General features: G+C 41.0%; 1 protein-coding gene across 2 annotated transcripts in view; it reads left to right on the plus strand.

Moving 5' to 3' along the window:
- Positions 1 to 27753, plus strand: part of Cped1 (cadherin like and PC-esterase domain containing 1) — a 271573-nt gene that overhangs the window by 65596 nt on the left and 178224 nt on the right. For both annotated transcript variants that reach the window (XM_038318771.1, XM_038318772.1), the window contains one exon: positions 9166 to 9241. In XM_038318771.1, coding sequence (XP_038174699.1) covers positions 9166 to 9241 — 76 coding nt within the window. The remainder of the gene's footprint in view (positions 1 to 9165; positions 9242 to 27753) is intronic.

Here is a 27753-nt window from a genome sequence, read left to right on the forward strand (position 1 = left end):
AGCAAGAGCCCGAGGTTCTTACCACTCTTGGTCACAAAGAGGTGTACAGAAAGAAGGGCTTAGCCCTGAGCTACTGAGAGCCAAGACTGGAGGGCCGGCAGTTGTTAACTGAACGACATGTTGCTGTACCCTACCGCAGGCCTGCAGAGAGGATGAGAAACAAAACTGCTCTCCTCCTGCCCTTCAGCTCCTCTTCCGTTGCTCCCATTGGTCCAACACAACAGTTAGTCAGGAAGCAAGCATCTTTGTGATGTCATCCATAAAAATTAGCCTGCTGGGAACAGCAGGAAGGGAGGTCTAGAGAACAGAACAGTGAGTACGTAACACAATTAGCTGTCAGACGTTCTCTGTACCCAGTCTGCCCAATAGTACCCTTCTCTCACCTTCATTTAGCTCCAGTATTATACTTAGTGATAAACTAATTGTCTTTCTCTAAACACCTATGCTGGTTTCTGTCACATACCTTCCTCCCCTTCATCCTCCCCCTTCATCTTCTTCCCTCACTCTTCCCCCCTCTTCCTTTTCCTCCTTGTCCTTCTTCTCCCCCTCCTCCTTCTTTTTTTCCCTTCCTTAATACTCTTTCTCAATCCTCTCAAGTTATGCGATTTTCAATATGGAGGGGCTATGTCTCCCTGACAATATCTTTTCAGTTTGTCACAACCAGGAGAATAATGTGCTATGGTCACCTAGTGGTCAAAGCCAAGGATGCTAAATACTGGTAATTCCAAGAGTAATGAAGCCCAATATGGTGTCAAGGCTGAGAAACCCTGAGGACCAAGGTCTTCAAGACAAACTCTTTCTCTATCACACGTCACCTAAAGGATATCATCTCATTTAATCCCTGTAACCTTTGTGTGTGTTAGTAAAATATGAAGGAGTTAGACACCAACTTTAAATTCTCAAGAAAGTCACAGGATAATTTGTGATGAGGCAGAACCAAGAAGCATTGCAGAGATGCTGGGTGTGTGTATGGGAGGAGGGTGGTGGGGGTGGGGTTACAAAGGACAGGGTCTAATATTCTGAGATTACATGACCATGTAGAAAAGTATGGAATTAATATAGTATTTTCCTAGGTATCCTTACTCACCGTGCTCTAAGCTTAGCAGACTATACAAACATGATGCATTTATCAAGAACAATAAATTAGCATCAATTCAAACTATTCACAGAATTACAGGCAGTACTTAGATATTTTTAAACGTATGCCGTTTCTCTGTTCCAGGATTCAATCTAACACCCTTGTTAGATACAGTTTCAACCTGTCTCTTTTGTCCCTCCTAGTCTGCATGTTTCTCAGTCCTTTTTTCCCTTAATGGAATGGACATTTCTGAAGAAAATTGATTAGGTATTTAGTATAATGTGCCTAGATTGGATTTATTTGATATTTCTTCACAAAATTACAGAGTTTTTTTTTTTTTAAAGAATACCTCTGTGGTTATTTGAGTGAGAATGGCCCACATGGGTTCATATATTTGAATAATTGGCTCCCAGTTTGAGGAACTGTTTAAGAAAGATTAGGGGGTATAGTTATATTGGGGGAAGTGTATCACTGGGCAGACTTTCAGGTTTTGAAAGCCCACACTTGGTCTTGTCTCTCTCTCCCTCTCTTCTACACTGGGGCCAGTATATGAGCTCTCAGCTACTGTTGGAGTGCCATGCCTACCTGCCACGAAGACCATGAACTTACTTATGTGGGATATTTTTTTGTCTAGAAGATTATTTACACTAAATTTAAACTAACACCATTCATCAAGATGGAGGCCACTACCTCCTTGTTGAGCATGCTGTCTGATTTTTTACTTTGTCAACTCATTCATTCATCTATTGGTGCATTTATTACCTCACCTATCCATTTGCCATTTCTACTTATTGAACAGCTGTGCTGAGCCTTGTTTAGGCACTGGGAAATGTAAATTCGCAAAACAGACATAATTCCTTGTTCTTGGGGGGGATTAGACCCTTAGCAGGAGACAGGTAAAGGAAAGGCCCTAGTAATAGTACATGTTAGATGTCAAAAAGAACCAAGGACAAAATTAAAGAGAGAAAAAATTAGCTGTTGAACTTTAGATGCAAAGGGTAGGTTCAATTAAGAAAGTGACATTTGAGCTGGACATGGTGACTCACACTGTTGATCCTAGCAATTAGGAGGTGAAGGCAGAAAGATCTCTGAGTTAGAAGCTAGACCAGTCCACATAGTGAGACCCAGGACAGCCAGAGCTACACACAAAAACCCTGTCTCAACCTTCCCCCACCAAAGTGACATTTGAGTCCAGCCCGGAAAACCCTGAGGTCCTAATGCAAGGACTTGGGTAAAGGTTATAGACACAAAGGAAAGGAGAAATAGGCATCAGCTAAAAGGAGGTTGTCTTATTTTTGTTTGTTCTGTTTTGTTTTTTATTGTTTTCAGTTTGTTTATTGTGTTGAGTTGTCTTAGTTATTTTTCTGTCACTGTGAAGAGACACCTTGTCTAAAGCAACTAACAAAAGAAAGCATTTACCTTGGGACTTGCTTACAGTTTCAGAGGGTGTCCTTCCATGGCATCAGGTAGGCAGGCATGGGGCTAAGAGCTTCCACTGATATAAAAGTTGGAGGCAGGGTAAGTGAGACTAGACCTGGAGAGGGCTTCGGAAACATCAAAGGCAGCGACACTCCTCCTCCAACCAGGCCACACATCTTAATAATTCCCCAAACAGTCCACTGATGAGGGAGCAAACATTCAAATGTATGTGCCTATGGGAACCATTCTCACCCAAACCACAACATTTGTGGTTTTCCTGTATAAATGTCTGTGTAACATATGAAAATAGTACTTGTAGAGGCAAGAAGAGGGAGTCAGATCCTTTAGGACTGGAGTTACAGATCCAACATGTGGGTGCTGGGAATTGCACCTGGGTCCTCTGGGAGAACGGCCAGTTCTTTCTAATGCTGAACCATCTCTCCAGCCTGCCTTGAAAGTGTTAGGAACACAAGAATCCCCAAATGACTGAAGGAAAGTTAGTGCAGCAGGAGCAGAGTTTACAGATGTTCTTGGAGTGGGGACTTACATACAGCGACATAAGGACCCTTGTAAGGACCACAAATTTTGTTCCTGGGGAAGTGGTACATTTAAGGAATGTTTTGAGTAGAGGAAAAACAGAAGTCACATTGTACTTTTACAGGCTTTGCCCTGGCAGCAGTGCTGAAGTAAGTATTTCAGAAGCAATGACCAAGGGAGGAAGACAATTACTGAAATGATTCAGCCAGATGAGGGTAAATCGGACTAGCTGAGCGGCAGTGGGCATGGAGAGATATAAACAGAAGATTCAGTGGTGATAGAAATAAGAACTAACAGTAAGCAACACTTGTGTGGTTTTACTGTGCACCAACACCATTCTGAGCATTTCCATATGTATTGGTGCATTATCTTTACAGCAGAGGAGACAGTAACACAGAGATAGATAGATAGATAGATAGATAGATAGATAGATAGATAGATAGATAGATAGACAGATCATACATAAATGGTGGGTAGATAGATAGATATATAGATAGGTAGGTAGATGGTAGACAGATGATAGATAGTAGCTAGCTAGCTAGATGATAGATAGATAGATAGATAGATAGATAGATAGATAGATAGATAGACAGACAGAAAGATAGTAGCTAGGTAGATAGATGATAGATAGATAGATAGATAGATAGTAGCTAGGTTGGTAGGTAGATGGATAGATAGATGATAAATAGGCAGACAGACAGATAGATAATAGATAGATACATAGATAGATACATAGATAGATGATAGATAGATGTTAGATAGTTGTTTACTTGTTTAAGGTCTCTTAGTTAATAAAAGAAATAATAGGATTAACACCCAGGAAGTCTGACATCAAATACCTGTTTTTTCAATCAGAGAAACTATCAAATCAGGTATTCAGACAGTGTCCTGTCAGCCTAATCCAGTGAGTATTCTTAATACGTGAATTCTCAACGACACACGTAGATAGCTCCACTTGGTAAGAATAAGTAAATTGAAACCTTATGAGCTGTGACTTCTGTGTGTATACAACATATTGAAAACAGAATTCATTTCACATTTGTTGGGATTGTTGCAGAATTGTCAATCATTTTGGAAGGAACAAGGGTACCTGATCAGATTATGAGTTAAAACTTTGCAATCAGTTATTGGTGAAAATAATCAAAAGGTTTGTGACAGAGAATGAATGAATGAATGAATGAATGAATGAATGTCTAGGAGAATAGTGACATAGATTTACAAGTCAGCTTATACTTGTGATTTCCAAAGGGAGGCCTATTGTATGAGGTAACTGTGCCTACACTGACTGGAGTCCTTCCGTCTCAAGTCAACGGGTGCTAGTGTTTCAGAAGCAAAGGGATTTGTTCCCAGCTTTGAATGTTTGTGGGATTAGCAGCCACTAAACCCAGATGCTGACTTCAGGATTTGGAGAACAGAGAACGTCTGATGTATGACATGGCTCTTCCTGCAAAGCATGCAGGGCATTCCTTGATAATTCAATGGAATGATGACTATGTTTGGAAGACAGAAGAAAAAGACTGTTCTTTCTTTGAATATCTGGGTTTCCCAATTTTCTGACATTAATTATTTCCTTGTTGATGTCCTTGAACAGCCTTGGGAGAAGGTCTCAATCCTGAAAGATAAAACACATGGTCGTCTGTATAGCTGAAATGAGCAGACAGCATATTTTGTAAGCTCTGGTGTGGTGTTCATGTTACGCTCCATTTTAGAAAGACCAGAAAAAAATTCCCATCAATTTCTTATTCATTTTAAATATTACTAGTTAAAATTCATCCTCTTTAATTAGTTAATGATGTTACAAGGATTTTTTTAAGTTTATAAACACCTTCCAAATACTTAAGATTCCTACAATGGTTTTGCTTATTTGAATGAAAAATGCCTCAAAAGAAGTCAGACTTTTACTCTCTCTGTTGCTGTTGGTATGTGTGCATACAGGCACATCTATGTATGTGTGTTTGTATGAATGCTAACATGTGTGAGCACATGTGCATCTAAATGTGTCTGTGCATACTTATGGAGATCTCAAGTTGATGCTTGGTGTCACTTTTGATTGCTCTCTGCTTTGTGTATTGTGGAAGGTTGCTATCTAAGTCCAGGGTTCTCTAATTCCAGATAGTCTATCTAGCCATCTTGCCCTAGGTATCTTGTCTCTGTCTCCCCAGGGCTGAGATTATAGGAACGTCACAACACCTGCATGGCCTCTCACATGGGTGCTGGAATCTGACCTCTGGTTATATATTGAGTAGCTCTTCAGACTTGACTTTCACTTTTGCTCATGATGATTTGCAATAAGAACAATTTAGATACATTCATAATGAAATAAGTTTATGGAGATGTATTTGGGAATTGAAATCTTTTAAAATGTGTATTTCTGTCTTCCCAATTGTATCTTTGTAGATAGAGGCCGCTCATTCATTTCCCAGCTGCTCTGACCCAAAATAAGCACACTGTAACTATATTAATTGTAACACTTCTTGACCAATTAGTTTATGCATATTTCTAGCTAGCTCTTATATCTTAAATTAAACCATTTCTATTAATCTATGTATTGCCACATTGTTGTGGCCTACTGGTAAGGTTCAGTCCAGCATCTGGTGTCTGTCTCCTCCTGCGGTGGTTACATGGCTTCTCTTTAACTCCACCTACTCTCTCTCTCTCTCTCTCTCTCTCTCTCTCTCTCTCTCTCTCTCTCTCTCTCTCTCTCTCTCTTTCTCCAGCCTGGCTATATTTGTTAAGCCATTGGCAGAAAGCAGCTTCCTTATTAACCAATGACAATGAAACATATTCATGGCATACAGAGGGGAATCCCACATCATAGCTTTAAGAACTATTCTAGCAGCGAATGTTACTACCATTTTATATATGCTTTCTAATCCTGCAAAAGGAGTTTTATGCTAAGGAAAGAAAAACAGCAGTTTCTCTATCTTTACCTCTCACCAAATATGTTATCCATATATAATCACATATGCAAAAATATAAAGAGGATATTTAACCTCTTATAAGATATAGAAACATGTGCTCACTCATATTAATATGCATTCATACAGACACACATATGAGTCATGTGTGCACACACACATGCCTGCAAGTAAGAGAAAAGTCTTATTAAAGATTATTTTGACTGTTAATAGAATATTAACTATGGCAAATATAATATCTACTTTGTGATGTTAATATTAATGGAAGACACATATGTGTGAGGGCATTGAAGTAAAAGAGAATTCTCCATGACTTCTGCTCAATTTTGTAATGAACCCAAAACCACTCTTTTTAAAAATAAAGGTTAAGTGACTGAGGGATATTTCTCAGCAAAGCACTTAAGTGACAAGTAGGAGAACCAGCTTGACTCCTAGCTCCTACATATAAATGGCTGATATATTGGCGTGCTCTTGTAATGTCAGCACTGGGGCTCACTGGCTAGCCAATCTAGCCTAATCAGTGAGCTACTGGCCAATGAGAAACCTTGTCAAAGAAGGTAAATGGCATTCCCAAAGATGATAGTCAAGTTAGCTCTATACCTCTGCATATATGGATAAACATGTGTATGTGCATTGTTCCCCCCACAGGTACCTGCACACACATGAACACATATACACATAAAGAATACAATTAAAGGTAAATATTATTAAAATAGTTGTTGCAGTGTCATGCCGGACAAACTTATATAAGTTAGCTAATCCAGACAAAACTCCTTTGGCAATATCAATATTCTGCTTGATAATGAAGCAAGTCTTCTGTATTTTGCAATAAACATTAAGACAAAATTCGCCAGACTCTGAGAGGCATTGCTAACTTCAACAGTCAAATATGTGGCATAATTGATTTGCAGTGATTGTCTGCTGCATGATACTTAAATGGTTCACTTCTTTTGCTGAGTCGGACAGTTTCACTTCCCAGCTTTGTGTTCACTTTCAAAGCTGTGGGGAAGATGACATTTTTGGTGTCACATGTCACCACAGTCACATACCACCACAATTATGTTGGCTGTGTGTGAATGCTGAAGCCACGCCCGCCCAGGACCTGGAGGGAAGAGTGACAGGGAATCATTAGGTGAGGGATAGGAAAATAGAAGCTGGAAGACTAGAGCGGTACTTGCCTTGGCTTCCCTTGCCTTTGGTAAGTGTAATCTTTTCATGATGTCATTCTGTCAAGCGCTTTGTGTGATGACAACTGAGAAGACACAACACGCCACTCTGTCTCAAGTGTGTGCTAGCATCCTCTGCCTTGGCAGTATCTTCATAACTCCTCAGGGCCACTTGTTCAGTCGCAAATCTTTCGAATTGGGAGGCTTCCATTGCCTCCCGAATTGGCAGGAGAAGGTAGAGCCAGGGTTGTAGGCGTCCTTCTGATTGGGTAGAGAAGAAGGTAAAGCTAGTGCTGTAAGCTTCCTACTGAATGGGAAGGAGAGAAGGTAGAACCAGTGCTGTAAGCTTCCTCGCGATTGGGTTGGAGTGGGAGGTGGAGCCAGAGCTGTAAGTTCCGCTATAGCCGCTTACGGGTTCTGAGTCCCTAGGAGGGCAAGAGTGTACCTGCGCTAGTCCATGGTCTTCAGTGGCTGCTTCGGTAAGTGTTCCTTCACTAAAATTTCTATTAAGTCATTAGCAATTGAGCGACTAAACTAGCTCCGTTTTATCCCCCTTTGAAGCTTTTGGCACCCTTAGATGCTTCACGTATTAGCAGTAATCTCTGCTACAGCTTCCCCATGCTTTTGCTGCCCTCTGCCTATCCCTGCAGTTTGTCTGAGGAACTCTAAACTGGTGAACCAGGGCGTGAGGAAAGGCCCTGTTTCCTGACACTTATTCTAAAAGTTACCCACTAAATTTTCCTCTCCACTTTTGATTTTGAGAAATGTAGACACGCCTAAAACTCTAGGTGCCCCACATCGACAGCTTTCCTAGACTTCTAGAGCAAACCCATGTAAGTGGGGGAAACAGAACGCAGTGTTTAGGAATGCTGTCCATGTCTAGGCCCAGAGTTGCTCTACTTACAGGACCTGGACCGGGGCTTGGGCTTGTTCTCCTTGGGCAACAGAGTGTCTGCTCAATAAATGAAAAAGTTAATAGAATTCCATATGTCAGGGAAGTTTTTATCAGCCTGGGTCAAAATAATTCGTTTCACTAAATGAATCATTAGCGAAAAAGCTACATCTTATTATAGAATCAATCAATGTGGAGCTTAAATCATCAAGACTCTATATTCTATATTGTAAAAGTGAAGAATTTGTAAACAAACAAGCAAATCCTGTTCAAAGTTAGGATTCTGTCAAGTGCAGAATTAGCATTCCTTCCCTGTTTTGTTCAACACAGTTGAGTTTTATCTAGTCATGCCAGCAGGAAGTGTTGAAGAAGCTATAATACTTTGCTGGGAGAGGGTGAATTAATTTCAAAGTAATCAATAATGCCTCAAGAATAAATCTGATCTCCAAGCTAATTTAAACATGTCTCCCCACCCCCACCTCCCTCCTTCCCCCGCCTCACAAGATTTTACCATATTTGGTTTTACTTTGGGGAAATGTAGTTCATGTAACTGGTTGATCAAACTGTAAAGCCACAAGAGGAGAGAATTAAGTTTATTATTTAGAATGGTTTCTGTTCTTTAAATGGATGCAATAACAATGTCCTTCACTATGAAGTAAAGACTGTGTGTGAGTCTTGGCGCTGAAGATATGAGTGTACAAGTCACTGTGGCCTCTGGAACTTCAGTTACTTGGCTTTCTCATCCCTTAGTGATATTTTTGCCATGTACAACTATGAATCTATGTTACTATATTTGACATAAGTATGCATTTTTATTTCTAGCAGACATAGCTTTGAAATAAAAAAGGTTTCCCAAGTTATTCCTAAATATTCTGAAGATTTCTGAGGGCAAATTTCTATTTTATGTAATCAAATCAGCAACTTTGCCATTCGTGACTCAAGTGTTCACTTGAAGATTTTTATGGTTGAATGTGGAAGAAGCAGATGACTGATAGCTACAGCTTGCTCTCTTGTGCGCTCTGTCTGTCTGTCTGTCAGTCTCTCTGTCTCTGTGCGTCTCTCTGTGCATCTTTGTATCTGTCTCTCCCTCTCTCTCTCCTTGGCCTCATCATTTGTGAACCCTTAACTCACTAGGATCTATTTCATTCTTTTCAGATAAATGTATTACCAGAAATACAGTCTCAGCTCTGCAGAAAAGAAGGCCTGTGTCAGATGATCAGAAGATTTCCAGGTAACTGTTAATTTTCTTCTTGATGCATGAGCATTTGACATCTGGAGGCGTCTATATAAGCCACAAATAACAAGGCCTCAAGGCATCATCCCAGCTCCCCCTCATAGCAACTCCACCATCACAAGTCCTCCCTAATGCCCAGGCTGTGCCAATGGGAAGGCCCTGTCATACCTCATACTAGGGCAGCTTTAGCCTTTTGGTTTTTCCCTCTGGCTTGCCAGGTATCTGTTTCTATTTGTCTTATCTGTTTATTTTAAAAGTTATTCTGCCTTATTTTAAAAATGATGGTTGTTGTAGCTCATAGTTATATATAACTTGTGCTTTTAAAAAGATTCATGATTATGTCACTGCGCAGTTATTTTTGTTTTGCTTTGTCAACTTGACACAGATCAGGGTCATCTGGGAAGAGGAAAGTTCAACTGAGGAAATATCTATATCAGACTGGCCTGTAGGCAAAATTGTTGTAGTAAGGAGGTCACTTGTTGGTTCCCAGCTGCTCAGCCCCAAAATAAACACACAGAAACTATATTATTTAAAACACTGCTTGGCCTATTAGCTCTAGCTTCTTATTGGATAGCTCTTACATTTTAATTTAACCCATTTCTAGTAATCTGTGTAACACCACGTGGCTGTGGCTTACCCGATAAAGTTCCATCTGGCTCCAGCCGTGCTACATGGCTTTTCCCTGACTCTGCCTTCTTCCTCCCAGCATTCAGTTTAGTATTCCCTGCCTAGCTCTGTTCTACCCTATCGGGCCAAGTCAGTTTTCTTTATTAATTAGCCAATCATATTCATAGCCTACAAAGGAGATCCCACATCAAACTGTGGGACATTTTCTCCCTTAATGTTTGAGGTGGCCCACACAAATATTGGGTAGTAACAACAGCAGTGGGCCGGATGGTTCTGGCTTATATACGAATGCAGCCTGAGCATGAAAAGTAAGCCAGTAAGCAGCACTCCTCTGTGAACTCTGCTTCAGTTCCTGCCTTGAGTCCTGGCCCTGAATTCCCTTTATAGTAGACTACAAACTGTGTGATGAAACAAGCCTTCTCCTTTCCAAGTTGCTCTTGGCCGTGATGGTTTATGACAGTAGCGGGAAGCACACTAGAGCAGCGATTTTGTTATCAGAATTTTGTTTTTTCTTCTCTGAAATCCCCACCCTGTGTTTAAGGCAGGATACTCAATGAAGTTCTGTCTTTACCATGTCAGGAATTTGGGAGAAAGATTACTACCTCCAGTTCCTGCACAGTTCCATGAGTGGAAATGATGTCAGATGGGAACTGAGCCTCTAGAGATGAAATCAGTCTTGACAGATAAAGTGATAGCCTACCTTAGAACTCATTGGTGAAAGTACCTCCCATTTCTTGCCTAAAACCCATTATTGTTTGTGCCTCTAGGAAATGTTTTACTACATAATTAAAATTTAGATCTGCATGACTTTGTTTCTGTATTTATTAATTTATGCCTTGGTAGAGTCAAAAAAATGGTTTTTGCGTGGGGTTTTTGCCTCCCAGTCAAGTGTCAGACTTGTAGGCATGTCTCACTGTACTGAGGGCAGTCTCCTTTCCACTTACCAAGGATGACCATGAAAACAAATTGGTAATTCTTCTTTAAATTGAAGACATAGTTCTAAGGTAAATAGAGAGTGAATTTTGTTCTGTTTGTGTTGTTTCTCAGCACAGTTACATGCAGACTATGCAGAGCTGACTACATAGTCATGACTTATTTATTTGCTTGCTTCCTTGCTTGTTTGTTTTTAAGCTGAAGACTTAGATAGCCCAGCCTGGCCTCAGATTCCCTGAGTGGTCAATACTATCCTTGAATTTCTGATCTGATCTTTACACTGAAGAACATCACCAATTCTAGAAATATGTAACCCCTTTATTCTCATTCTCTCTCTCTCTCTCTCTCTCTCTCTCTCTCTCTCTCTCTCTCTCTCTCTCTCTCTCTCTCTCTCTCTCTGTCCCCTCTCCCCCTCTCTCACTTTCTGTTTATCTCTGTGAGTAGCGAGATAGTTTTGTGAAATCATATCTCCTACCATGTTATCTTTTTGAGCTGAAGTTAATCTTCTTAAGAGTCTAGCTTTAAAAACAAGGACCTACAGATTTATTTCTGTTTTGAATTTTATAAACAGTAGCTTTTATGATGTTTTTGTCTATGGACCAACAAAATATAATATAAACTTATTCACAGACTGAGACTAATTGGTTTGCTATGAATGTTGAGTATTTAATAGTGAGTGCAGACTGGATAATAACACCCTGTATTTAGTATATGGGGTCATTCAAGGGTTGGGATGGGCAGAGGAGAGCAGTGTACGGCCCTATTCCCTTACTCAGGAGACGAGGCACGATGGTGAATTTGAAGCTAGCTAGACTGGTTACACACTGTCTCCAGAAGAAAATCATGAAAATAAGAGAATGAGTATGAAACATTGACCCACTGCTGAGCCCACTGGACTGCAAAAGACAGCATCAAACCTATGAGATACCCAAAGTACTGGTCAGTCTCACTGGGTCACAAACAAAATTAATTTTTTTTGTACCAGAGGGTCGGGGGGGGGGAGGGAAAGATTTGTCTTATTGGAGAGAACAAGGAGTTGGCAGGATGGTAAGGAGGTAGGTGACCGTGGTTGCTATATATTACATACATGTGCAAAGTGAAAAAACTGTGAAATTAAGAAGATGCATATGAAATATTTAGCATAGTGATTGCAAAATATAAGTGCTCACTTAGCTATTATTTTTTAGAGGAAAAGCAAACATAAAAAACAAAATTAAACATAATGCTATATAATATATTTTCTTTAAAGCCAAAATAACCTGTGTCGTTTTAGGCTGTGTATTATTTAGAGCCTAAAAAACATCAAACCAGAGGTTTTTAGCTTTGCCACTAGTTAGCAATATGAATTACTCAATTTTATAGATTTTTTTTTTTTGGTTCTGCTTTTGTTTTCAAATCTGTGGATGTGGATATTGGGCCTATTTCATAATTTAGTTTTTAAAATCAAGTGTATTATATGTCCATATATATAAAACCTTTAATTTAAAAGTAAGTCTTTCTGTATATTATACCTAATACTTACGTTTAATAAATGGTGGCTGGACTAGCCATATTTTTTAAAAAATTGAGCAGCAGCCTCACCTTACTCAATTTTTTTCTCTTTTTAAGACTTATTTTCTCAAGAATTTTATGTTTCTTGGAAAAGCTGTGACAGGTGTGAGATTTGCCCTACTTGTAAGCTCACAAGGCACGTGCCACACTTTTCTGGATATGGTCTGATGATCCGAGATGCCTATATCAGAAAGAAAGAAAGAAAGAAAGAAAGAAAGAAAGAAAGAAAGAAAGAAAGAAAGAAAGAAAGAAAGAAAGTGCATTTGCAGGACTAAGAGCTGGAGCGATCCCCAGGGTCTGTATCGGTTCTCTTCACATGGCTGGGTGACACCTGTAAATGCCATGGTACGCATGTCAGGAGAGGAACTTTATACACAGACAGTTTGTGTATAACAGACAGTGAGCTCAGCTGTTCGAGTCCTCATTTATATGCATGGAGCTTAGATGCAGTGCCCAGCTCTGCATGGACACAGGCATGTTGGTGTGTGCTCTAATCCTAGAGGTGGAGGCAGGAAGACCAGGAAGTTGCAGGTCATGTTTGACTACTTAAGGAGCTAAGGACAACCTGGGCTAGCTTAGACGCAAAACAAAACTTTCTCTCGTTCCTAGAGGTGTCATTTCTGTCTTCCAAGACTATCCATTATATAAATATCTTCAGAAAAAAAAATAGTTTGGAAGAAAGATTGTTAATGTATCTGTAGAAATATGTCTAAATACGAAAGCGTTATGGACACGTGTGTCCATCAGTTTTGGAGATTCATGACAAGCTCTCTTTCTGAAGCACAATCAGTCTTCAGTCCTGGGTCACTAGTAGTCTGTAACATTGTTTCTGTTTATTAGTTTATACGAATATTGAATTTGGAAGTTTTCAGTATTGTTGTAGCATCCCGAAATGCCGTAGAGAATTGCTGTCTAGCACTTTGTCTTCAAAACTCATAGATATCAACATGCTGAGAACAGTGGTGGACAAGTGGGTGGGTGGATTCCTTGGGACCCAGAGAAGTGAAAAGGGCAGAGTTCTGGCTAGAGAAGCAGAAGTCCGGTCAGAGACACAGCACGTCGTACTCTCAGGATGTGGCCCTTCCCCAGCCAGCATCTACCTGACCTTAGCCGTGTGACTCACATGGGAGAGCACACACCCATGGAAAGTTTCCTAGCTAGCGAAAGATTTATTTTTGTCTTGCCATTTAATACTTTGCCTTTTGTGGGGGGAACATTTAGTTGGCTCAACTTGTTGTTTGTGCTTTTTATGAGTTTTTTTTTTCTAAAAGGAATTGCTTTCCCAGATTTGAACTACAGAAACGTGGACATAAGAGGACTGTTCTGCAGGGCTGTGAGCTGTTTTTATTCTTTTAGTGCAGCGTCACCATCCAAGGAACCCTGGCTTGGAGTGTGCCAAGGTTTTTGTTTTGTTTTGAGTGTTATTCATTCTTTAAAGTGATTTGTATCTTAGGTCAGAGTCCTGGCTTTTGTGTCAACTTTTAAAGAGAGACCAAGATGTCCAACGCAGAGATAACACTTGGGTCATTTTAGGACCCACAGCCCCACATCCTTATTGCCTTTCTGCAACATGTCAATTTCTTTAAAAGGAAAAAAAGGAAGAAAATCTGTAACAAATAAAATTGTATACATTTGCTACATCCAAACAGAAAACTGCTTTATAAAATTCCAATTATTAATTACCAAGTATCATTAATCTAACATAATTGGAGTTATTTTTAGCACTGACTTACAATGTTTATTCATGAAATATAGCCAAGGTCTAATATTTCCAAGGCTTGCCTTTCTTGAACCTTGACACTTCCCTCTGTATTTTTCTGTGAGGTTCTAGGTCAGCAGTTCTCAATCTGAGGGTGGTAGCTCCTTTGGGGATTAAATGACCCTTTCACAGTGGTCACCTAAATACCGTTGGAAAACATAGATATTTACATTATCATTCATAACAGTAGCAAAATTACAGGTATGAAATAGCAATGAAAATAATTTGTGGTTGGGGGCCACCCCGACATGAGGAACTGTATTAAAGGGTCACAGCATTAGGCAGGTTGAGAACCACAGGCCTAGAGACTTTTATAACTCAAAAAAACCCTCTTGCCTTCTATGATACATGTAATTATATTCCAGATGAAAGACATTTCCTCAAAATATCAACTCTCGCTTCTTTAGTATGACTTGAGCAAGACAATAGCAGAAAGTAAGACGACGGAAGCAATTCATTTTAAATCACATCCTCACTCCAGGCATCTTGCTTAGATATAGTTGCATTTCTATAAAAGAAGTTCACAAGCTTGCTGAATGTCTAATTGATGGTATTTCTGGAAGTACGTTTAAATTTCCTTTCAGTTCTTCTCTGGCCACCCATCCTCAAAGCTTACAGGAACCCTCTACCCTTCTCCATCTCCATAGTGACCAGGTCAAAGCTCTCATGTTCTATCTGTTAAGTCCAGCCCAGTATCTACCTTATAGGAAGAGAGATTTTACCCCACCCTGCCATAAAGAGATAAAACAAGCCTTTTAGGTCTGCTTAGGGAAATCTGTGTATTAAGAGACAAGCAGCTGTCTCTCCAGTGCTCTGGTTATCTAGGGCAGCACTCACACCCCCAAATGTTTACAGGGGACTGGCATTGGCCAAAACAAACACATACATTTGAGAAGCCAGACAACTGACACAAGGATTCTGTCTGGTACAGAATGGGGACACTACAGAGGACCAGAGGTGATGACAGGGAATTCCAAAGCCACGTGTCTCTGAGAAGAACTGCAATGCTGGAAGTCCCTTTGCAAATCTCATCCGTGAAAAATCAGCGATCCCTGGATTCTCTCCACTGAGCCCATCCTCCTTTGTCCTCTCTTCCACACACCCTCTCCTCTCTGCTCCCTCTGCCCCAGCTTGTCTCTATATTTCCCCACGTCCTTGGTGAGTCCAGCTTCCATTTTCCTCTGAAAACAAATTCTGCTTAGTCCTAAAATTGATGAAGTTGGATTTTCTAGTAAAACCTTAATTCTGATGTTGTGAGGGGAGAATTTCAAGTCAATCGCTACTCTTTCTTCTGGCTATCAATCAATATTTAAATTTTTCACCATACTACATAAGAGAGTTATCTGTGGGTTAACTTATTCCTCCCAGCTGGTTCTCTTGAATTCTGACTTTTGTCCCGTCATCATCCGGGGCTCTTGGCTATCTGAGATCATCATGTTCTTGGCTTTCATTTTATTAGCCTTTATTTTTTTTTCACGTCCATAGTTTTCCTTGACAACCTAATCAGTAGAGTTGATAATTTGAAAGCTCCAACTAGCTTGGAATGGCAGCCTTTTGGGTTTCTGGTTTTCAGAACCCACTGAGTTTGGGTATGGATTCTACAATATAGATAGCATTTGACTGAGTGATGCTCCTGAAACTCCCAAGTATTCAACTCTCAAGTGTATGTTATTTTTTTCTCATAACCTTTTCCAGTCTAACCTGGACTGCTGTCAGTCACCAGAAGCACTTCTCCACAGCTCCTTGTTGTATTGCTCTCCTACACCGTCCTTAGACTACAGAACTTACAACTCGTATAACAAGGCATTCTCTGCTCCTACACAAAAAACACAGGAGGAAATCACCTGAATGTGCTGTGTCTATTTCTAGAATGTCTTCTTCCCATTGCTACAATGGAAAAATATGGCATCACTCCTGAAATTTAAAATCACCCACAATTACTACCATTTAAGTTGATTACTACCTCTGAAACAGCCTCTTCCATTACCCAGGTGCCCTCTAAAATGTTGAAAAGCACAAGTCAAAATAGTGTCATATTCAGTGTTCTTTTTGCTATGAAAAGACACCATAGGGCCCTTATAAGAGAGAACAATCGGGACTGGCTTACAGGTTCCGAGGTTTAGTCCATTGTCGTCATGGCTGGAAGCATGGTGGCATGCAGGCAGACATGATACTGGAGAAGGGTCAAGTGTCCACTTCTGAACTGGTAAGCAGTTGGAAGAAAGAAAGAGACCGTGGGCCTGGTGTGAGCTTCTGAAATCTCAAAGCTCACCCCCAAGGACCCATTTCCTACAATAAGGTCATAGCAACTCTAACAAGCTCACATGTCCTAATCCTTTCAAAGAATGCCACTCCCCTATGAGCCTGTGGGGGCCATTTGCATTCAGACCAGCACACCAAACTACCAGCACTCACTGGATAGAGGAATCACAGGGATGCTATTCATGTGAAGGAAAGTGGAACTCAATTGGAGTTCTTGGATCTTCGTTGTAGAGAAGGTCCATTGCTCTATGAGCGGAACATATGTCAAAAAAAGCTAGTGGAGCATGCCAATAGGATGGCTGTGGTTTATGACAGAATTTTACCAGCCCTTAATTTCCTTTGGGTTAGGAAATTAGATGAACAGTTTGCTTGGAACAATACTTTGTCATTCAAGAAAGGCTTGGGCAAATCCACGTGACAGGTTAAGGACATGTTCCTTTCAAGTTAGGCTTATTAATTTTACAATAAAGCAGATTTAAAAAAAAAAAAAAACAAATGAAAGTCTCCGAGTCACTGACTTAGTGATTCTCACTGGGAACATTTATACATTTGTATGTTTTTAAGTTGAAAATATAGTTTCTTTAGGTATCGCGTTGAGACTGTCTTCAGAGTGTGCTCTGTCTAATTCATAGAGACATAGTTGCATAATCTTGTAGCTATGTTCCTATTACACCTTGTGGAATGTTCCAGTGGGGCAATGTGTCCTTACTGTATTTGCATCTCCACAGAAAGACTGAGATTCCCTGAAGGTGGGACCTTCATTCAGTACTAAACTTTAGTGCAAGACCATCATCCTTAATATGTAGAAGATGGTTGATCCTTACCATTATCCTGAATGGAGGTTTGTGGGGGGGGGGGCGGGGAAGAGGTGTTTTCAGAAAGGCTTAATAAAAAGAGAAGAAATACTCTGAATGTGGGTTCCACCTTCTCGAGGCTGGGACTCCATCCTGGATGAAAAGGAGGGAGGCAGCTGGGCACCAGCATTTGTCTCTTTCTGCTTCCATTATTGTGGGTACAATGTGACCAGTCACCCTACACTCTGCTGCTGCCCTATGAACTGCACACTTAAACTGTGAGCCAAAAGAAACGCGCCCTTCTTATGTTACATTTGTGAGGAATGTTGTCACAGCCGTGGGAGAAGAAAGCAACACAATGTTACACTCGCTACTGTTTGGATGTTAAAGATGAATGAAAATAGGATTGCTGAGAGAGTGTTGGAGTCATGGAAAGAGAGCCGTACCAATCGTCAGAGGGATTTGTCAATGCACAGACTGACTTGCCCAGTTACTCACTGTGATTTAAGTATTGATCTGATGGTATGGGTCAGAGACCAAGAGCAAGAGGAGCAGGGAGCGTGTCTTATCCTTTGAAGTTGTAGCCATTTTTAATAAGACATTTGACTCTGTAGAATTAGCTATGTGTTAGATTGCTCTCAACAAATGTGCTGGGAAGCTATGAAGAAATCCCCTGCAGTAGAAGCCTCTTCTGGGCTATGTCCCAGGTAGCCAAAGAACTTACTTATTGCCTCACTGTTATGGAAACTGACAAGTTGGTTGATCTTCTGCGTGCCGGTTGGCGATGAATGCATAATTCTCCCAGGCAGCCTTGCTCTTGTCCTGTCTTCAGCCACATTCTCATTGTTTCTTTTGAGAGGAGGCTAAGTGCTGACTGCTCAGGAGGGAGCAGGAAATCAATGGTGAAGCCTCCTTCTGCACCTCTCCAAGGATGCTTCACTTCTTCGCATCGAAGTCTCTTTACGTTGGTTATACATGCAAGCCAGATGAGATAAATCTAACACTCTGGATAATGGTTGTGTTTTCATCTTCTTTTCTGCATATGTCACACACAAGAAAGTGAGGATGTATAAGATACATCTAGTAAACCTAGACCAGGAAGAAAGAGACTCTGTTGGGATCACAGTGGACTTTGGTAGGTATTTTGTTAATTTATATCTAAACATTAAAAACAAAACAAATACGTACAAGAAACAGCAAAAGTCAAGTGACTCACATAATACAGAAAGAAATGTCATTGTGACTAATGAAAATGTTAGTATTCAGACATCTGTCCTGGCCTGCCCTTGGGGTTCTGACAGGCTACATCCTCAGCTGCAGTCACTAAGAGCACCTCCTGTGCACGTTCACTGTGCTCCCTTTTAAAAGGTGGGCCTTACCCACTTCCTGTCTCTTTCTCTCCTCTTTCTTTCTCTTCCGCCATTCTTGTCCCCAGGGACCAGTCTCTATCCCCTTCTCTGATAACCCTTTTTGCCCCTTCTCTCCTCATCCAAAAAACCTTTTATGTGAGCCATGTTGCAGGTAACTTCTCTTCATGGTGCTTTTAAATAAATTACAACAGAAGGTTTAGACCTTCCTTCCCCTTTTCTTCTTTTATCCTTTCTTCCTTTTTCCTGGAGATGCTTTCCTGATCTTTCAACCTTAGACCACCTATTCTTTATATCTCAAGATCACACCAGAAAATGTGAATTCTCTTTTCTTGTGCACTGTCAACACTTACTATCCCTTATACTCTTCCGGCATTTGAAATTTAGTGCAATGTTGTCTGCTGACTATGCCATGAACAGGATTAACAAAAGCACAAAAGAGGTGGTTGCTATCTAGTAAATTCAAGGTAGATTTACCTTGGGGACAAAATCACAAGACCTCTCTCTCTCCCTTCCATCTTCCCTCCCTCTCTTTTCTCCACCCCCCTCAGTGATACAGGTTATGACTGACATCTATGCCTACTTCAGAAATATGCTTCTTCTGTATCCCCAGAATGAGAGAACATGCCCTGCTAGCCACCTGGAATAGCTCTTGTTAGTGGTCTGTTAGATGCAATTTTGTTAGTACTTATGCAGCAAAGTACTACAGACTGAGTGGTTCAGTACAGGAATGTATTACTCCTACTTCTAGAGACAAGTCCACAATTACTGTGTCAGCTCATGAGGCTTATTGTGAGGCTTTTCTTCGACTTGCAGTCCTCAGACTGTCTTCTCTATCTGTCTTCTAATTTCCTCTTCTTATGATACCAGCACATCATCACATTAGAGCAGCAGTTTTCAACCTGTGTGTTTTGACTCCCTTGGGAGTTGAATGGCCTTTTCACAAGGTCAACCTAAGGCCATCTGCATATCAGATATTTACCTTACAATTTATAACAGTGAAAAATTACACTTAAGAAGTAACAACAAAAATAATTTTATGGTTGGGGTCACCACCATATAACAAATTCTTTTAAAGTCCGCAGCATTAGGAAGGTTGGAAATCACTGCATTTAGAGGCTCTCCCAATGACCTGATTTGATCTTACACCCCTACAGGCCTTATCTCCAAATCCAGTCACATTCCCAGGTTCCTGGTTAGGACTTCAATGTGTAAATTTTAAGAGAGAAAGATAAGGATGGAGGAGTCGGGGGCATTGTGATTGGTCATTGCCCCATGGGAGAGAACACAAAGGAAAGTAGTATTTGACAGGAAAAAGCAAGAGACATCTGTGTTTGGTAAATGCATATGGATTGGTCATAGTAGAGTCCACAGAATTAACTCATCAGGCAGAAGAAACACCAAATCATTTAAAAAAAAAAAGAGGATGTCATTTTTTCCTTCATCTGAGCACCAAGAGATGGGTGCTGTCCAGAGGCTACCCAGCTGCCGTGTGCTGATCAGCATGGAGGCCTACCTTTCTGGGTCATGCAAAGTTATTACCTTAAGCTTCAGCCTCACACACACATTCTCTGAGCTTCCTTCTCTTTCTGGGATAATATTTCTTTCTTTAAACATACAGCTTTTCATGGGAAATAGTTCAACCCAAATCCTTTATTGGTGAGGATTTCAGATGTGATGGCAAGAAATGGAAACTGTTGAATTATGAAAATATTCTGACCACTCACACAGCCTGACCAATGTTTAAAACAGCCCCAGGGAGGAACTATGCATATTTATATTAATTAATGACAGTTAAAATCAGATAAAGATTATTTGATAAAATGATTATATAGCCTTGCTTCATTTCCTTGAAAATAAGGGAAAGTATCAACCACTTGGCTGTAGTCTGTCAGTTGGGAACTATGTGATTCTTCTACCCACTTGGCATATCCATTGTGCACTGGACAGAAATATTAAGACTTTATCTGGAATCTTGGGCCTAGAGAGATGGCTCAGAGGTTAAGAGCACTGGATGATTTTCCAGAGGACACCTTTTTAATTCCAGGCACCCATATGGCCACTATACAGTCTGGAACTCACTTGCCTCTGGGTCGTTTATTTGGTTAATGCTTGGTGTGGGAGGGCCTAGTACATTGCAGGGACTACCGTCCTTGGGCAAATGGTCCTGAGTTGTAAAAGAAAACAGTCTAAGCAAGCCACGAGGAGCAAGCCAGTAAGCAGTACTCCTCCATTGCCTCTGCATCAGCTTCTGCCTCCAGGTTCCTTGCCTGCTTGAGTTCCTGGCCTGACTTTTTCCACTAATGAAGAGTGCTGTGGAAGTGTAAGCCAGATAATCCTTTCCCCTCCAAGTTGTTTTTGGTCATGGTATTTTTAGACAGCAGTAAAATCTCTAAGGCAAATCTTTAGTGTGCGTGTAAAAGGCCAGGCACAGTAGTATATGCCTGTAATCCCAGAGCTGGCGTAGGTAAAGATAGGCTCTCCAGAGTTTACTGGCCAACCAGCCTAAATAAAAGGACAAGCTCCAGGTTCAAGGAGCAATCATGCTTCAAAATGGATGGTGGAAAATGATAGCAGAACACATGTGACACTGGCTTCTCATCTCTGCACGCATGTCTATCTACATTCAGAGAGAGGGGGGAGGGAGGAAAGAGGAGACATGGTGGGAGTCAGTAGCGTTGGGAGACTACTGTGTTGAATTTCAAGTCACTCACTCCCCCAGCCTTTCTCTGGCTATAAAGACAGATAGTTGCTGACAGTAACACTGCAAATGCTGTGAAAGAAAAACGATGTTAATAAGTTTGAGGTGCTCAAGTAGTCTTCGTTCGCAGTCCGTCGTCAACGTTAGAAAGAAAGAGTTCATTAATGGGAGGCGTTAGCCAAGGTGCGCATAGCTTTCTCAGCTGCGTGGCGCAGATTGCATTGCTCGTGGGATGACGTTTGTTATGACTCCTCTCTCGAACATTGCATTGTAGGTCATATGTAAGAGAATGCACATTTATTAGGACTAATACATCCTAACAGCTATTTAGACTCTCCCAGTCTGACAAATCCCATTGAAGAATAATCTTGACGGCGACTGAAAACGAAAGTTCCAGCGAAGTATAAGGAAAGAGAAGCTCATTCGAATTCCTGCAGAATCAGGATCTTTCATTTTGTGCTGAAGTTGTGATTAACTGCATGATGGAGCAGCTTTGGAAGATGGTTTCCCTTTTAATGGTAGGGTAGACATGCTTCTGTCTGAGAGAGAGGACAGACTCAAACGTCTTTCAAACCCTCTGATTCATTGTCTTAACTTTTGAGACCTTCTTTTTTAAAAAAAAAAAAAAATCTACCCCTAGCACCATCTAGTGGTGAAATGGGAACGTGCTCTTTTCTCTGCAGTCATTTCCGTTTCGGTGGAAACTGAGCAGCTTGCTTGCCCAGCTCACATGCAAATGTATAGCATTCGAAGGGGTCACCTTCCCCCACCAGCAGGGGAAAGCAAGGAATTCACCCGTATTAAGTGAGGAGTCTCAGCCTTTTCTGTGAGAATATAAGCAGTGCCAGGAATTCTAACCCACAGGGAGTCACAAACCAGGAGTCCTGGAATCCAGAGGGGAAGACATTCATTCAGGGTTCACTCAGCTGCTGAGGGAGTCTAGGTAAAGTGGTCCATTTGTGCTGTTTTAGACTTATGAAGTGGGAACGATGTTATAGAGCTGTTCCTTCTTCATACAGTCATTACAAAAATGCTTTGTATGACAGGCTCTATTATAAATGTTTGTGTCACATGTAAGGTGTCTTAGTTACTGTTCTGCTGCTGTAAGGAGACACCACAGCCCAGGAAAATTATAGAATAAAGCATTTAATTTGTACTGGCTGACAATGTCAGGTTTGTTAATGACCATTGTGGCTGTGAGCGTGGCAGCACGCAGGCAGGTGTGATGCTGAGAGCTTAGCAGCCTGATCTACTGTTAGGTGGAGAGACAGAGAGAGATGACACTGAACTTGGCATGGGCTTTTGAAACTTCAAAGCCCATCCCTAGTGACATACCTCCAACAGGGCCATACCTCCTAATCCTTCCTAAACAGGTCCACTGATTGGGGACCAACCATTCAAACACATGAGCACAAGGGGACCATTCTCATTCAAACTACCACATAAGGTATTGTTCAAGATATCCACAAACTGATTCGTAGTGGAAAACTGAAGAAGGCTTTCAGTTTTTCTCCACGCTCACATGCATGTCACATATATGTATGTGTATATGAGAAAAATCGGCAATTTACTGTGACTTTAAGTTGGAGATTGAGCATAGCCACCAAGCAAGGTAGCAATAATTATTATGAGGCTTATTTTATAGATAGTTTGATGGAACTTTATAAGAATTCATATCCCAGAATAATTTTAGGGATGTTACCCTAAAATAATGAGAGGTAATGTTGGATTTTTGCTTATACATCAAACACTGACAATCTGTTCTTCTTTAGCCTCGCGTAATTATTTATGGAGTGTGTGCATTCGTGTTCAGATCCCTCCCACTCTACCTTCCCATTATACTGGATTTTTTAGGCTGATTATAATAACCAAAATAAAGAAGCATCTATTTGGAAGAAACTATTATGCCTGGGCCTAATGAATTACATTTATCTACTCATCCTGCTTTTATCATTTCATCAGCTAACATAATCCTCTTGATTTAGTGCTCATCAGTATATGTGATTAAGCAGAGCAACGTGTGTTGACAGAAGATGGTTTTGTTTGTGTTCCTGCATTGATAGAAAATGTAGCAGCAGATCAGAATTGCTAGCCTTGGGAGAGCAAGGAGTCCTTTCTTCACTTTGTATTACTAAGCTCTCTTATGGGGTCTCCTTCATCCTTTTCTCTGTTACCCCTTTTCTTGTATGTCTACATGAGACTCAACTCCCCAAGCCATCAAGGCAAAAGCTCTGCTAGGCAAAAGGAAAGCCTACCATGGCAAGCTTCATACTATAGTCACATACTTGGGGTGGGGCTGAGTTAGATATGAGGGCAGACACCAGTTTCAGTTCGGGCTTCTTCGTATAATGGCGCCACCATCCTGGTCTGCTTAGAAAGGTCCCCAAATTAATTGCCTTGGCCTCTTAAAGTTGTTTTTCTGGCTTTTATTGGAGGCTTCTCTGGTGGTTTTTAGAATTAGCTGGTTGTGCTGCTAAACTGGTTTGCAAAGCACAGATGTGAGAAGGTGGATTAATTGGTATGAGTAGAGGCAAATTATGTTTTATAGGAAATGCATGATTTGTTGGAATTGACCATTTGTAGAAATCTTTTTTAGAGTTGGTGTTTGCTTCAACTTGATTTCTAGCTGCTACAAGATAGTAGCGTGTGCACTCAGCGCCAGGCTCCCCATGTGCAAATCCCATCGGGGTGAGTTTCTCGCCTTCCCTGTGCTTCGATTTTCTTTCTAAAATAAAGGAAAGATCACGGTTTTTCTTGTAGAGGTTTTAATTATTGTTATTGTTTTTTTAGACAGGCTCTTACCATATACCCCTGTCTGGCTGAGTTCATTATGTGGCTGTACTGGTCTTGAGCTTGCAAGGAACTACCTGCCTCTGTCTACTGAATGCTGGAATTATGAACCTACACCATACGTTCCCAGCATAGTGTTTTAGGAGAATAGACTGGGGTCATATATTTAAATGGGAATACTTCAAGTTATGTGTGTAGAATGAGGACATTATAGGCATTAAATGTGATTTGTTTGTCCATAACTTGCTTAGAAGTTTTCTTGGCCATGTTATGCCCAGATCGCTGAGTCCCCCCAAAACCAACTAGGAGATCAACTCTTCTATGTAAAAGCTAAAAGCCTTTATTTTTACACAAGTTTGCAAACTCAGACTTTCTGTGTGTCCAACATATTAGAGCAATTGGAGAGCCCTGAGCTCAGTTGGGGTGGGGTTTTTATAGTAGCAAATGTATGGGTGAGGGATTTCTAAGGTTCAGGACCCCTGATTGACTGAAATTTGTCCAGGGGTGCCCTGGTGAAAAGTGATGGGTGTGTGTTGGCAGGTGATCCTATCTACAACTGTTGGAATGTTAGGAATTTCCTTTGGATGGTCTGTTCCTGGGTTGGTGCAGGCTTATGGCTTTTCCTGGAACTGGGTGCTGCCTGCTATGGCAATTGTGTGGCCTGGGCCTCATGTGGCCAGGTTGCCCTGGGTCCCACAGGTCAGTGGTCTATTGTTGTGAAGAAACACTATGACCAAGACTACTCTTATAAAAGGAAGTATTTAAATGGAGACTGTTAAGTTTTCTTCCTTGGCCGACAAACCTCTCTGCCGAAGCAATAATCCAAATCAGATTAAATTAGAAGATGCCCAGGTTTAATGGTTGGTAGCACTCCTTCCCCCCACCCCCCCGGGAAAATACAGAGAGGGGAACAGAGAACCAAAAGACCACGGATAAAGGGGAAAACAGGTGTTCATTCTCGGGGGAGGGGCAGTTTAAATAGCCCATGGGAGTGGTTTTAACCCTCCCTTGGGAGGGGTTACCATTTGGTAGGTTTTCTTGGAGGTGGAGTTGGGACTGAGGCAACTTCCAGGGGAGGTAGCTTTGACATGGAACTTCCCACCCAACATATCAAGATGGATGCCAGGGGGCTTCCAGACTTCTCAAACATTCCAGACTTTTTTAGATAAGAATGTTAGGGGCTGAGGTGATGCTTTTAACCAAATAGAGTCTTCCTTACAGTTTCAGAAGGTTAGTCCATTATCATCATGGCAGTACTCATGACCTGGAAAAGTGGCTGAGAGCTCCATCCTGTTCCACAGGCAGATAGAGTAGAGTGGGCTTTTGACACCCCACAGCTCACCCCCAGTGACACACTTCCTCCAACAAGACCACACCTCTTATTTCTTCTAGGCCTCTTAAATAGTTCCACTCCCTGGGATTAAGCATTCAAATAAGCCTATCAGGGTCATTCTTATTGAAAGCCCCACAGTGGTCTAGTTTTATTCCTATTGCTGTGAAATTTATTTTTATAAAAATCAAAAAATTTCTATACTGTTGGCCAAAAGCAACATGTAGGAGGGGAACGTTTATTTGGCTTACAATTCAATTGGCTGCAGTTCATATTGTGGGGAAGTCAAGTCAGGACCTTAAACATTGAACTCACAGTGGAGAGCAAGAGAATAAACCCGTGGGTCTTTGCTTACTACTTTGCTTGTCTGTTTGCTTGCTTTCCACTAGTTTTCTCCTTTCTCACAGTATTTAAGACCTTCTGTCTAGAGAATGGTGCTGCCCACAGTGAGTTGGATCTTCCTACATCAAATAGCTATCAAGGTAGGTCCCCTAGAAGCATGCCCATAAGCCATTCTGATTTTGTTGATTCCTCAACTAAGACTCTTCCCTGGTAACTCTATGTTGTGTCAAGTAGACAAAGGTAAACTAGATAGCCAGTCTAGCCAATTGGTGAGTTCTAGGTTAAGGGAGAAACCTTGTCTCAAAAACCAAGGTGACAAATGAGAGAAGTAACCCAATATCTATATCTGGCCTTCATATATGCATAGATATAAACAGCCCACATACACATAAACACATGGACACCCTAGAGCAGTGTTTCTCAACCCGTGGGTCATAACCCAATATTTACATTATGATTCATAACAATAATACCAGTAGCAAATTGCAGTTATAGAGTAGCAAAAAGATAATTTTATGGTTGGGGGTCACCACAACATGAATGTTATTAAGGAAGGTTAGGAACCAGTGTCTAGAGAGATGTAGTCTATGGGATATAAAACATGGCACTCAAAAAAAAACCCACAAACGAAATTGAAGTTGCCCTTTTCTTTTATGTCCTCCTGCTCTGTGGTGATTTCTTGCTACTTACCTCATTTTAATTTAAGGCTGATTTCTCGCTGGTAGACCTCACACACAGTTCTTCAAGTCAAGCCCACACACATTGCAGTAGTCATGGATCAGACTCATTCCACATAAACACTCCACTACTTGAGTAAATAATGACCAGATGGCAACTCGCCATCACCATCTCTCATTGACCATAGACTGTAAATCATGGAGGGAAAGTTGGGAAATGGGTCCCCCTCACTCGTTCTCTCTCCTTTTCTCTCTTCTGCTCTCTTCTCCTCTCTTCTCTCTTCTCCTCTCTCCTCCTCTCTCCTCTCTTCTTCTCTCTTCTCCTCTCTTCTCCTCTCTTCTCCTCTCTTCTCCTCTCTTCTCTTCTCCTCTCCTCTCCTCGCCTCTCTTCCCCTCTCCTCTTCTCTTCCTTCCCCCCTTTCTGAAGCTGAACTTAGGCATGCTCAATACCAACTGAATTTTAACAGTGTCCCAACTAGACCTCAAAGTTTTCTTCAAAACAGAGTTGAAATACAGGCTTCTATTTTCCTTTCAAGTATGAAGCCATCACTATTTATGACTCAGTGTTCCAAATATTGCAGACCCAGGAATGTTTACTCTGACTCTAAATAGAATTACTAAGAAGGGGAGAAAGATGGTGTGTTTAAGCAAACTGGATCTGCTCATTCATCTTCTGTTCCATGTTTTGCAAATGTTTCAGTTTCTTTATTTTCCTCTCCACCCAGCGTGGGTCAGTCAACAGCCACTTTTCGAACAGTGTTGTGTCATTTAAGGGAAAAGGACTTTCCAATATGTTCACAGCAGGCTATAAAATGCAAAGTCAACCCATAAAATGATATTTAAAACTTTCCAATTACTATTGGTAAATCTCCACAGACCAAGAGAAAAAGGATACAGTGCCAAGATACCGAGATCTTAATTAAGGGACCTATTACCTGTGGACAGATTTTAATAGCGCATTTTACTGTGTGGGAGCCATTGAAACAGCATTTTAGACTGTTAGTGGGTGAGAATCCTTAATTATATAGAACGTGGCTCACAACTGAAAGCAAAACAGGGAAACAGGAAACCTCTAGTGTTTCAAATCAGTTTAAAAAAAAATCTAGTCAGAAATACATGCCTTAATGTCATTTCAGACTCCTAGGACAAAAGTATACTAAGAACGTTTTTAAGTGCTTTGGGGAAGAACGGTTAGATTGAGGGCTGGACAAAAATGCTGAGTAAAGAGCCACCGTCTGTGGGAAATGAGCAGCAGCCACAGCAGAGGCTCTCGACTTGAGGTTCCTGACCCTTCAGGGGGCGAATGACTCTTCCACAGGGATCACCTGAAATCATTGGAAAACACAGACATGTACATTACATTCAAACAGGAGCAA

This window comes from Arvicola amphibius, chromosome 2 (assembly GCF_903992535.2).
Source record: "Arvicola amphibius chromosome 2, mArvAmp1.2, whole genome shotgun sequence".
Taxonomy (NCBI): domain Eukaryota; kingdom Metazoa; phylum Chordata; class Mammalia; order Rodentia; family Cricetidae; genus Arvicola; species Arvicola amphibius.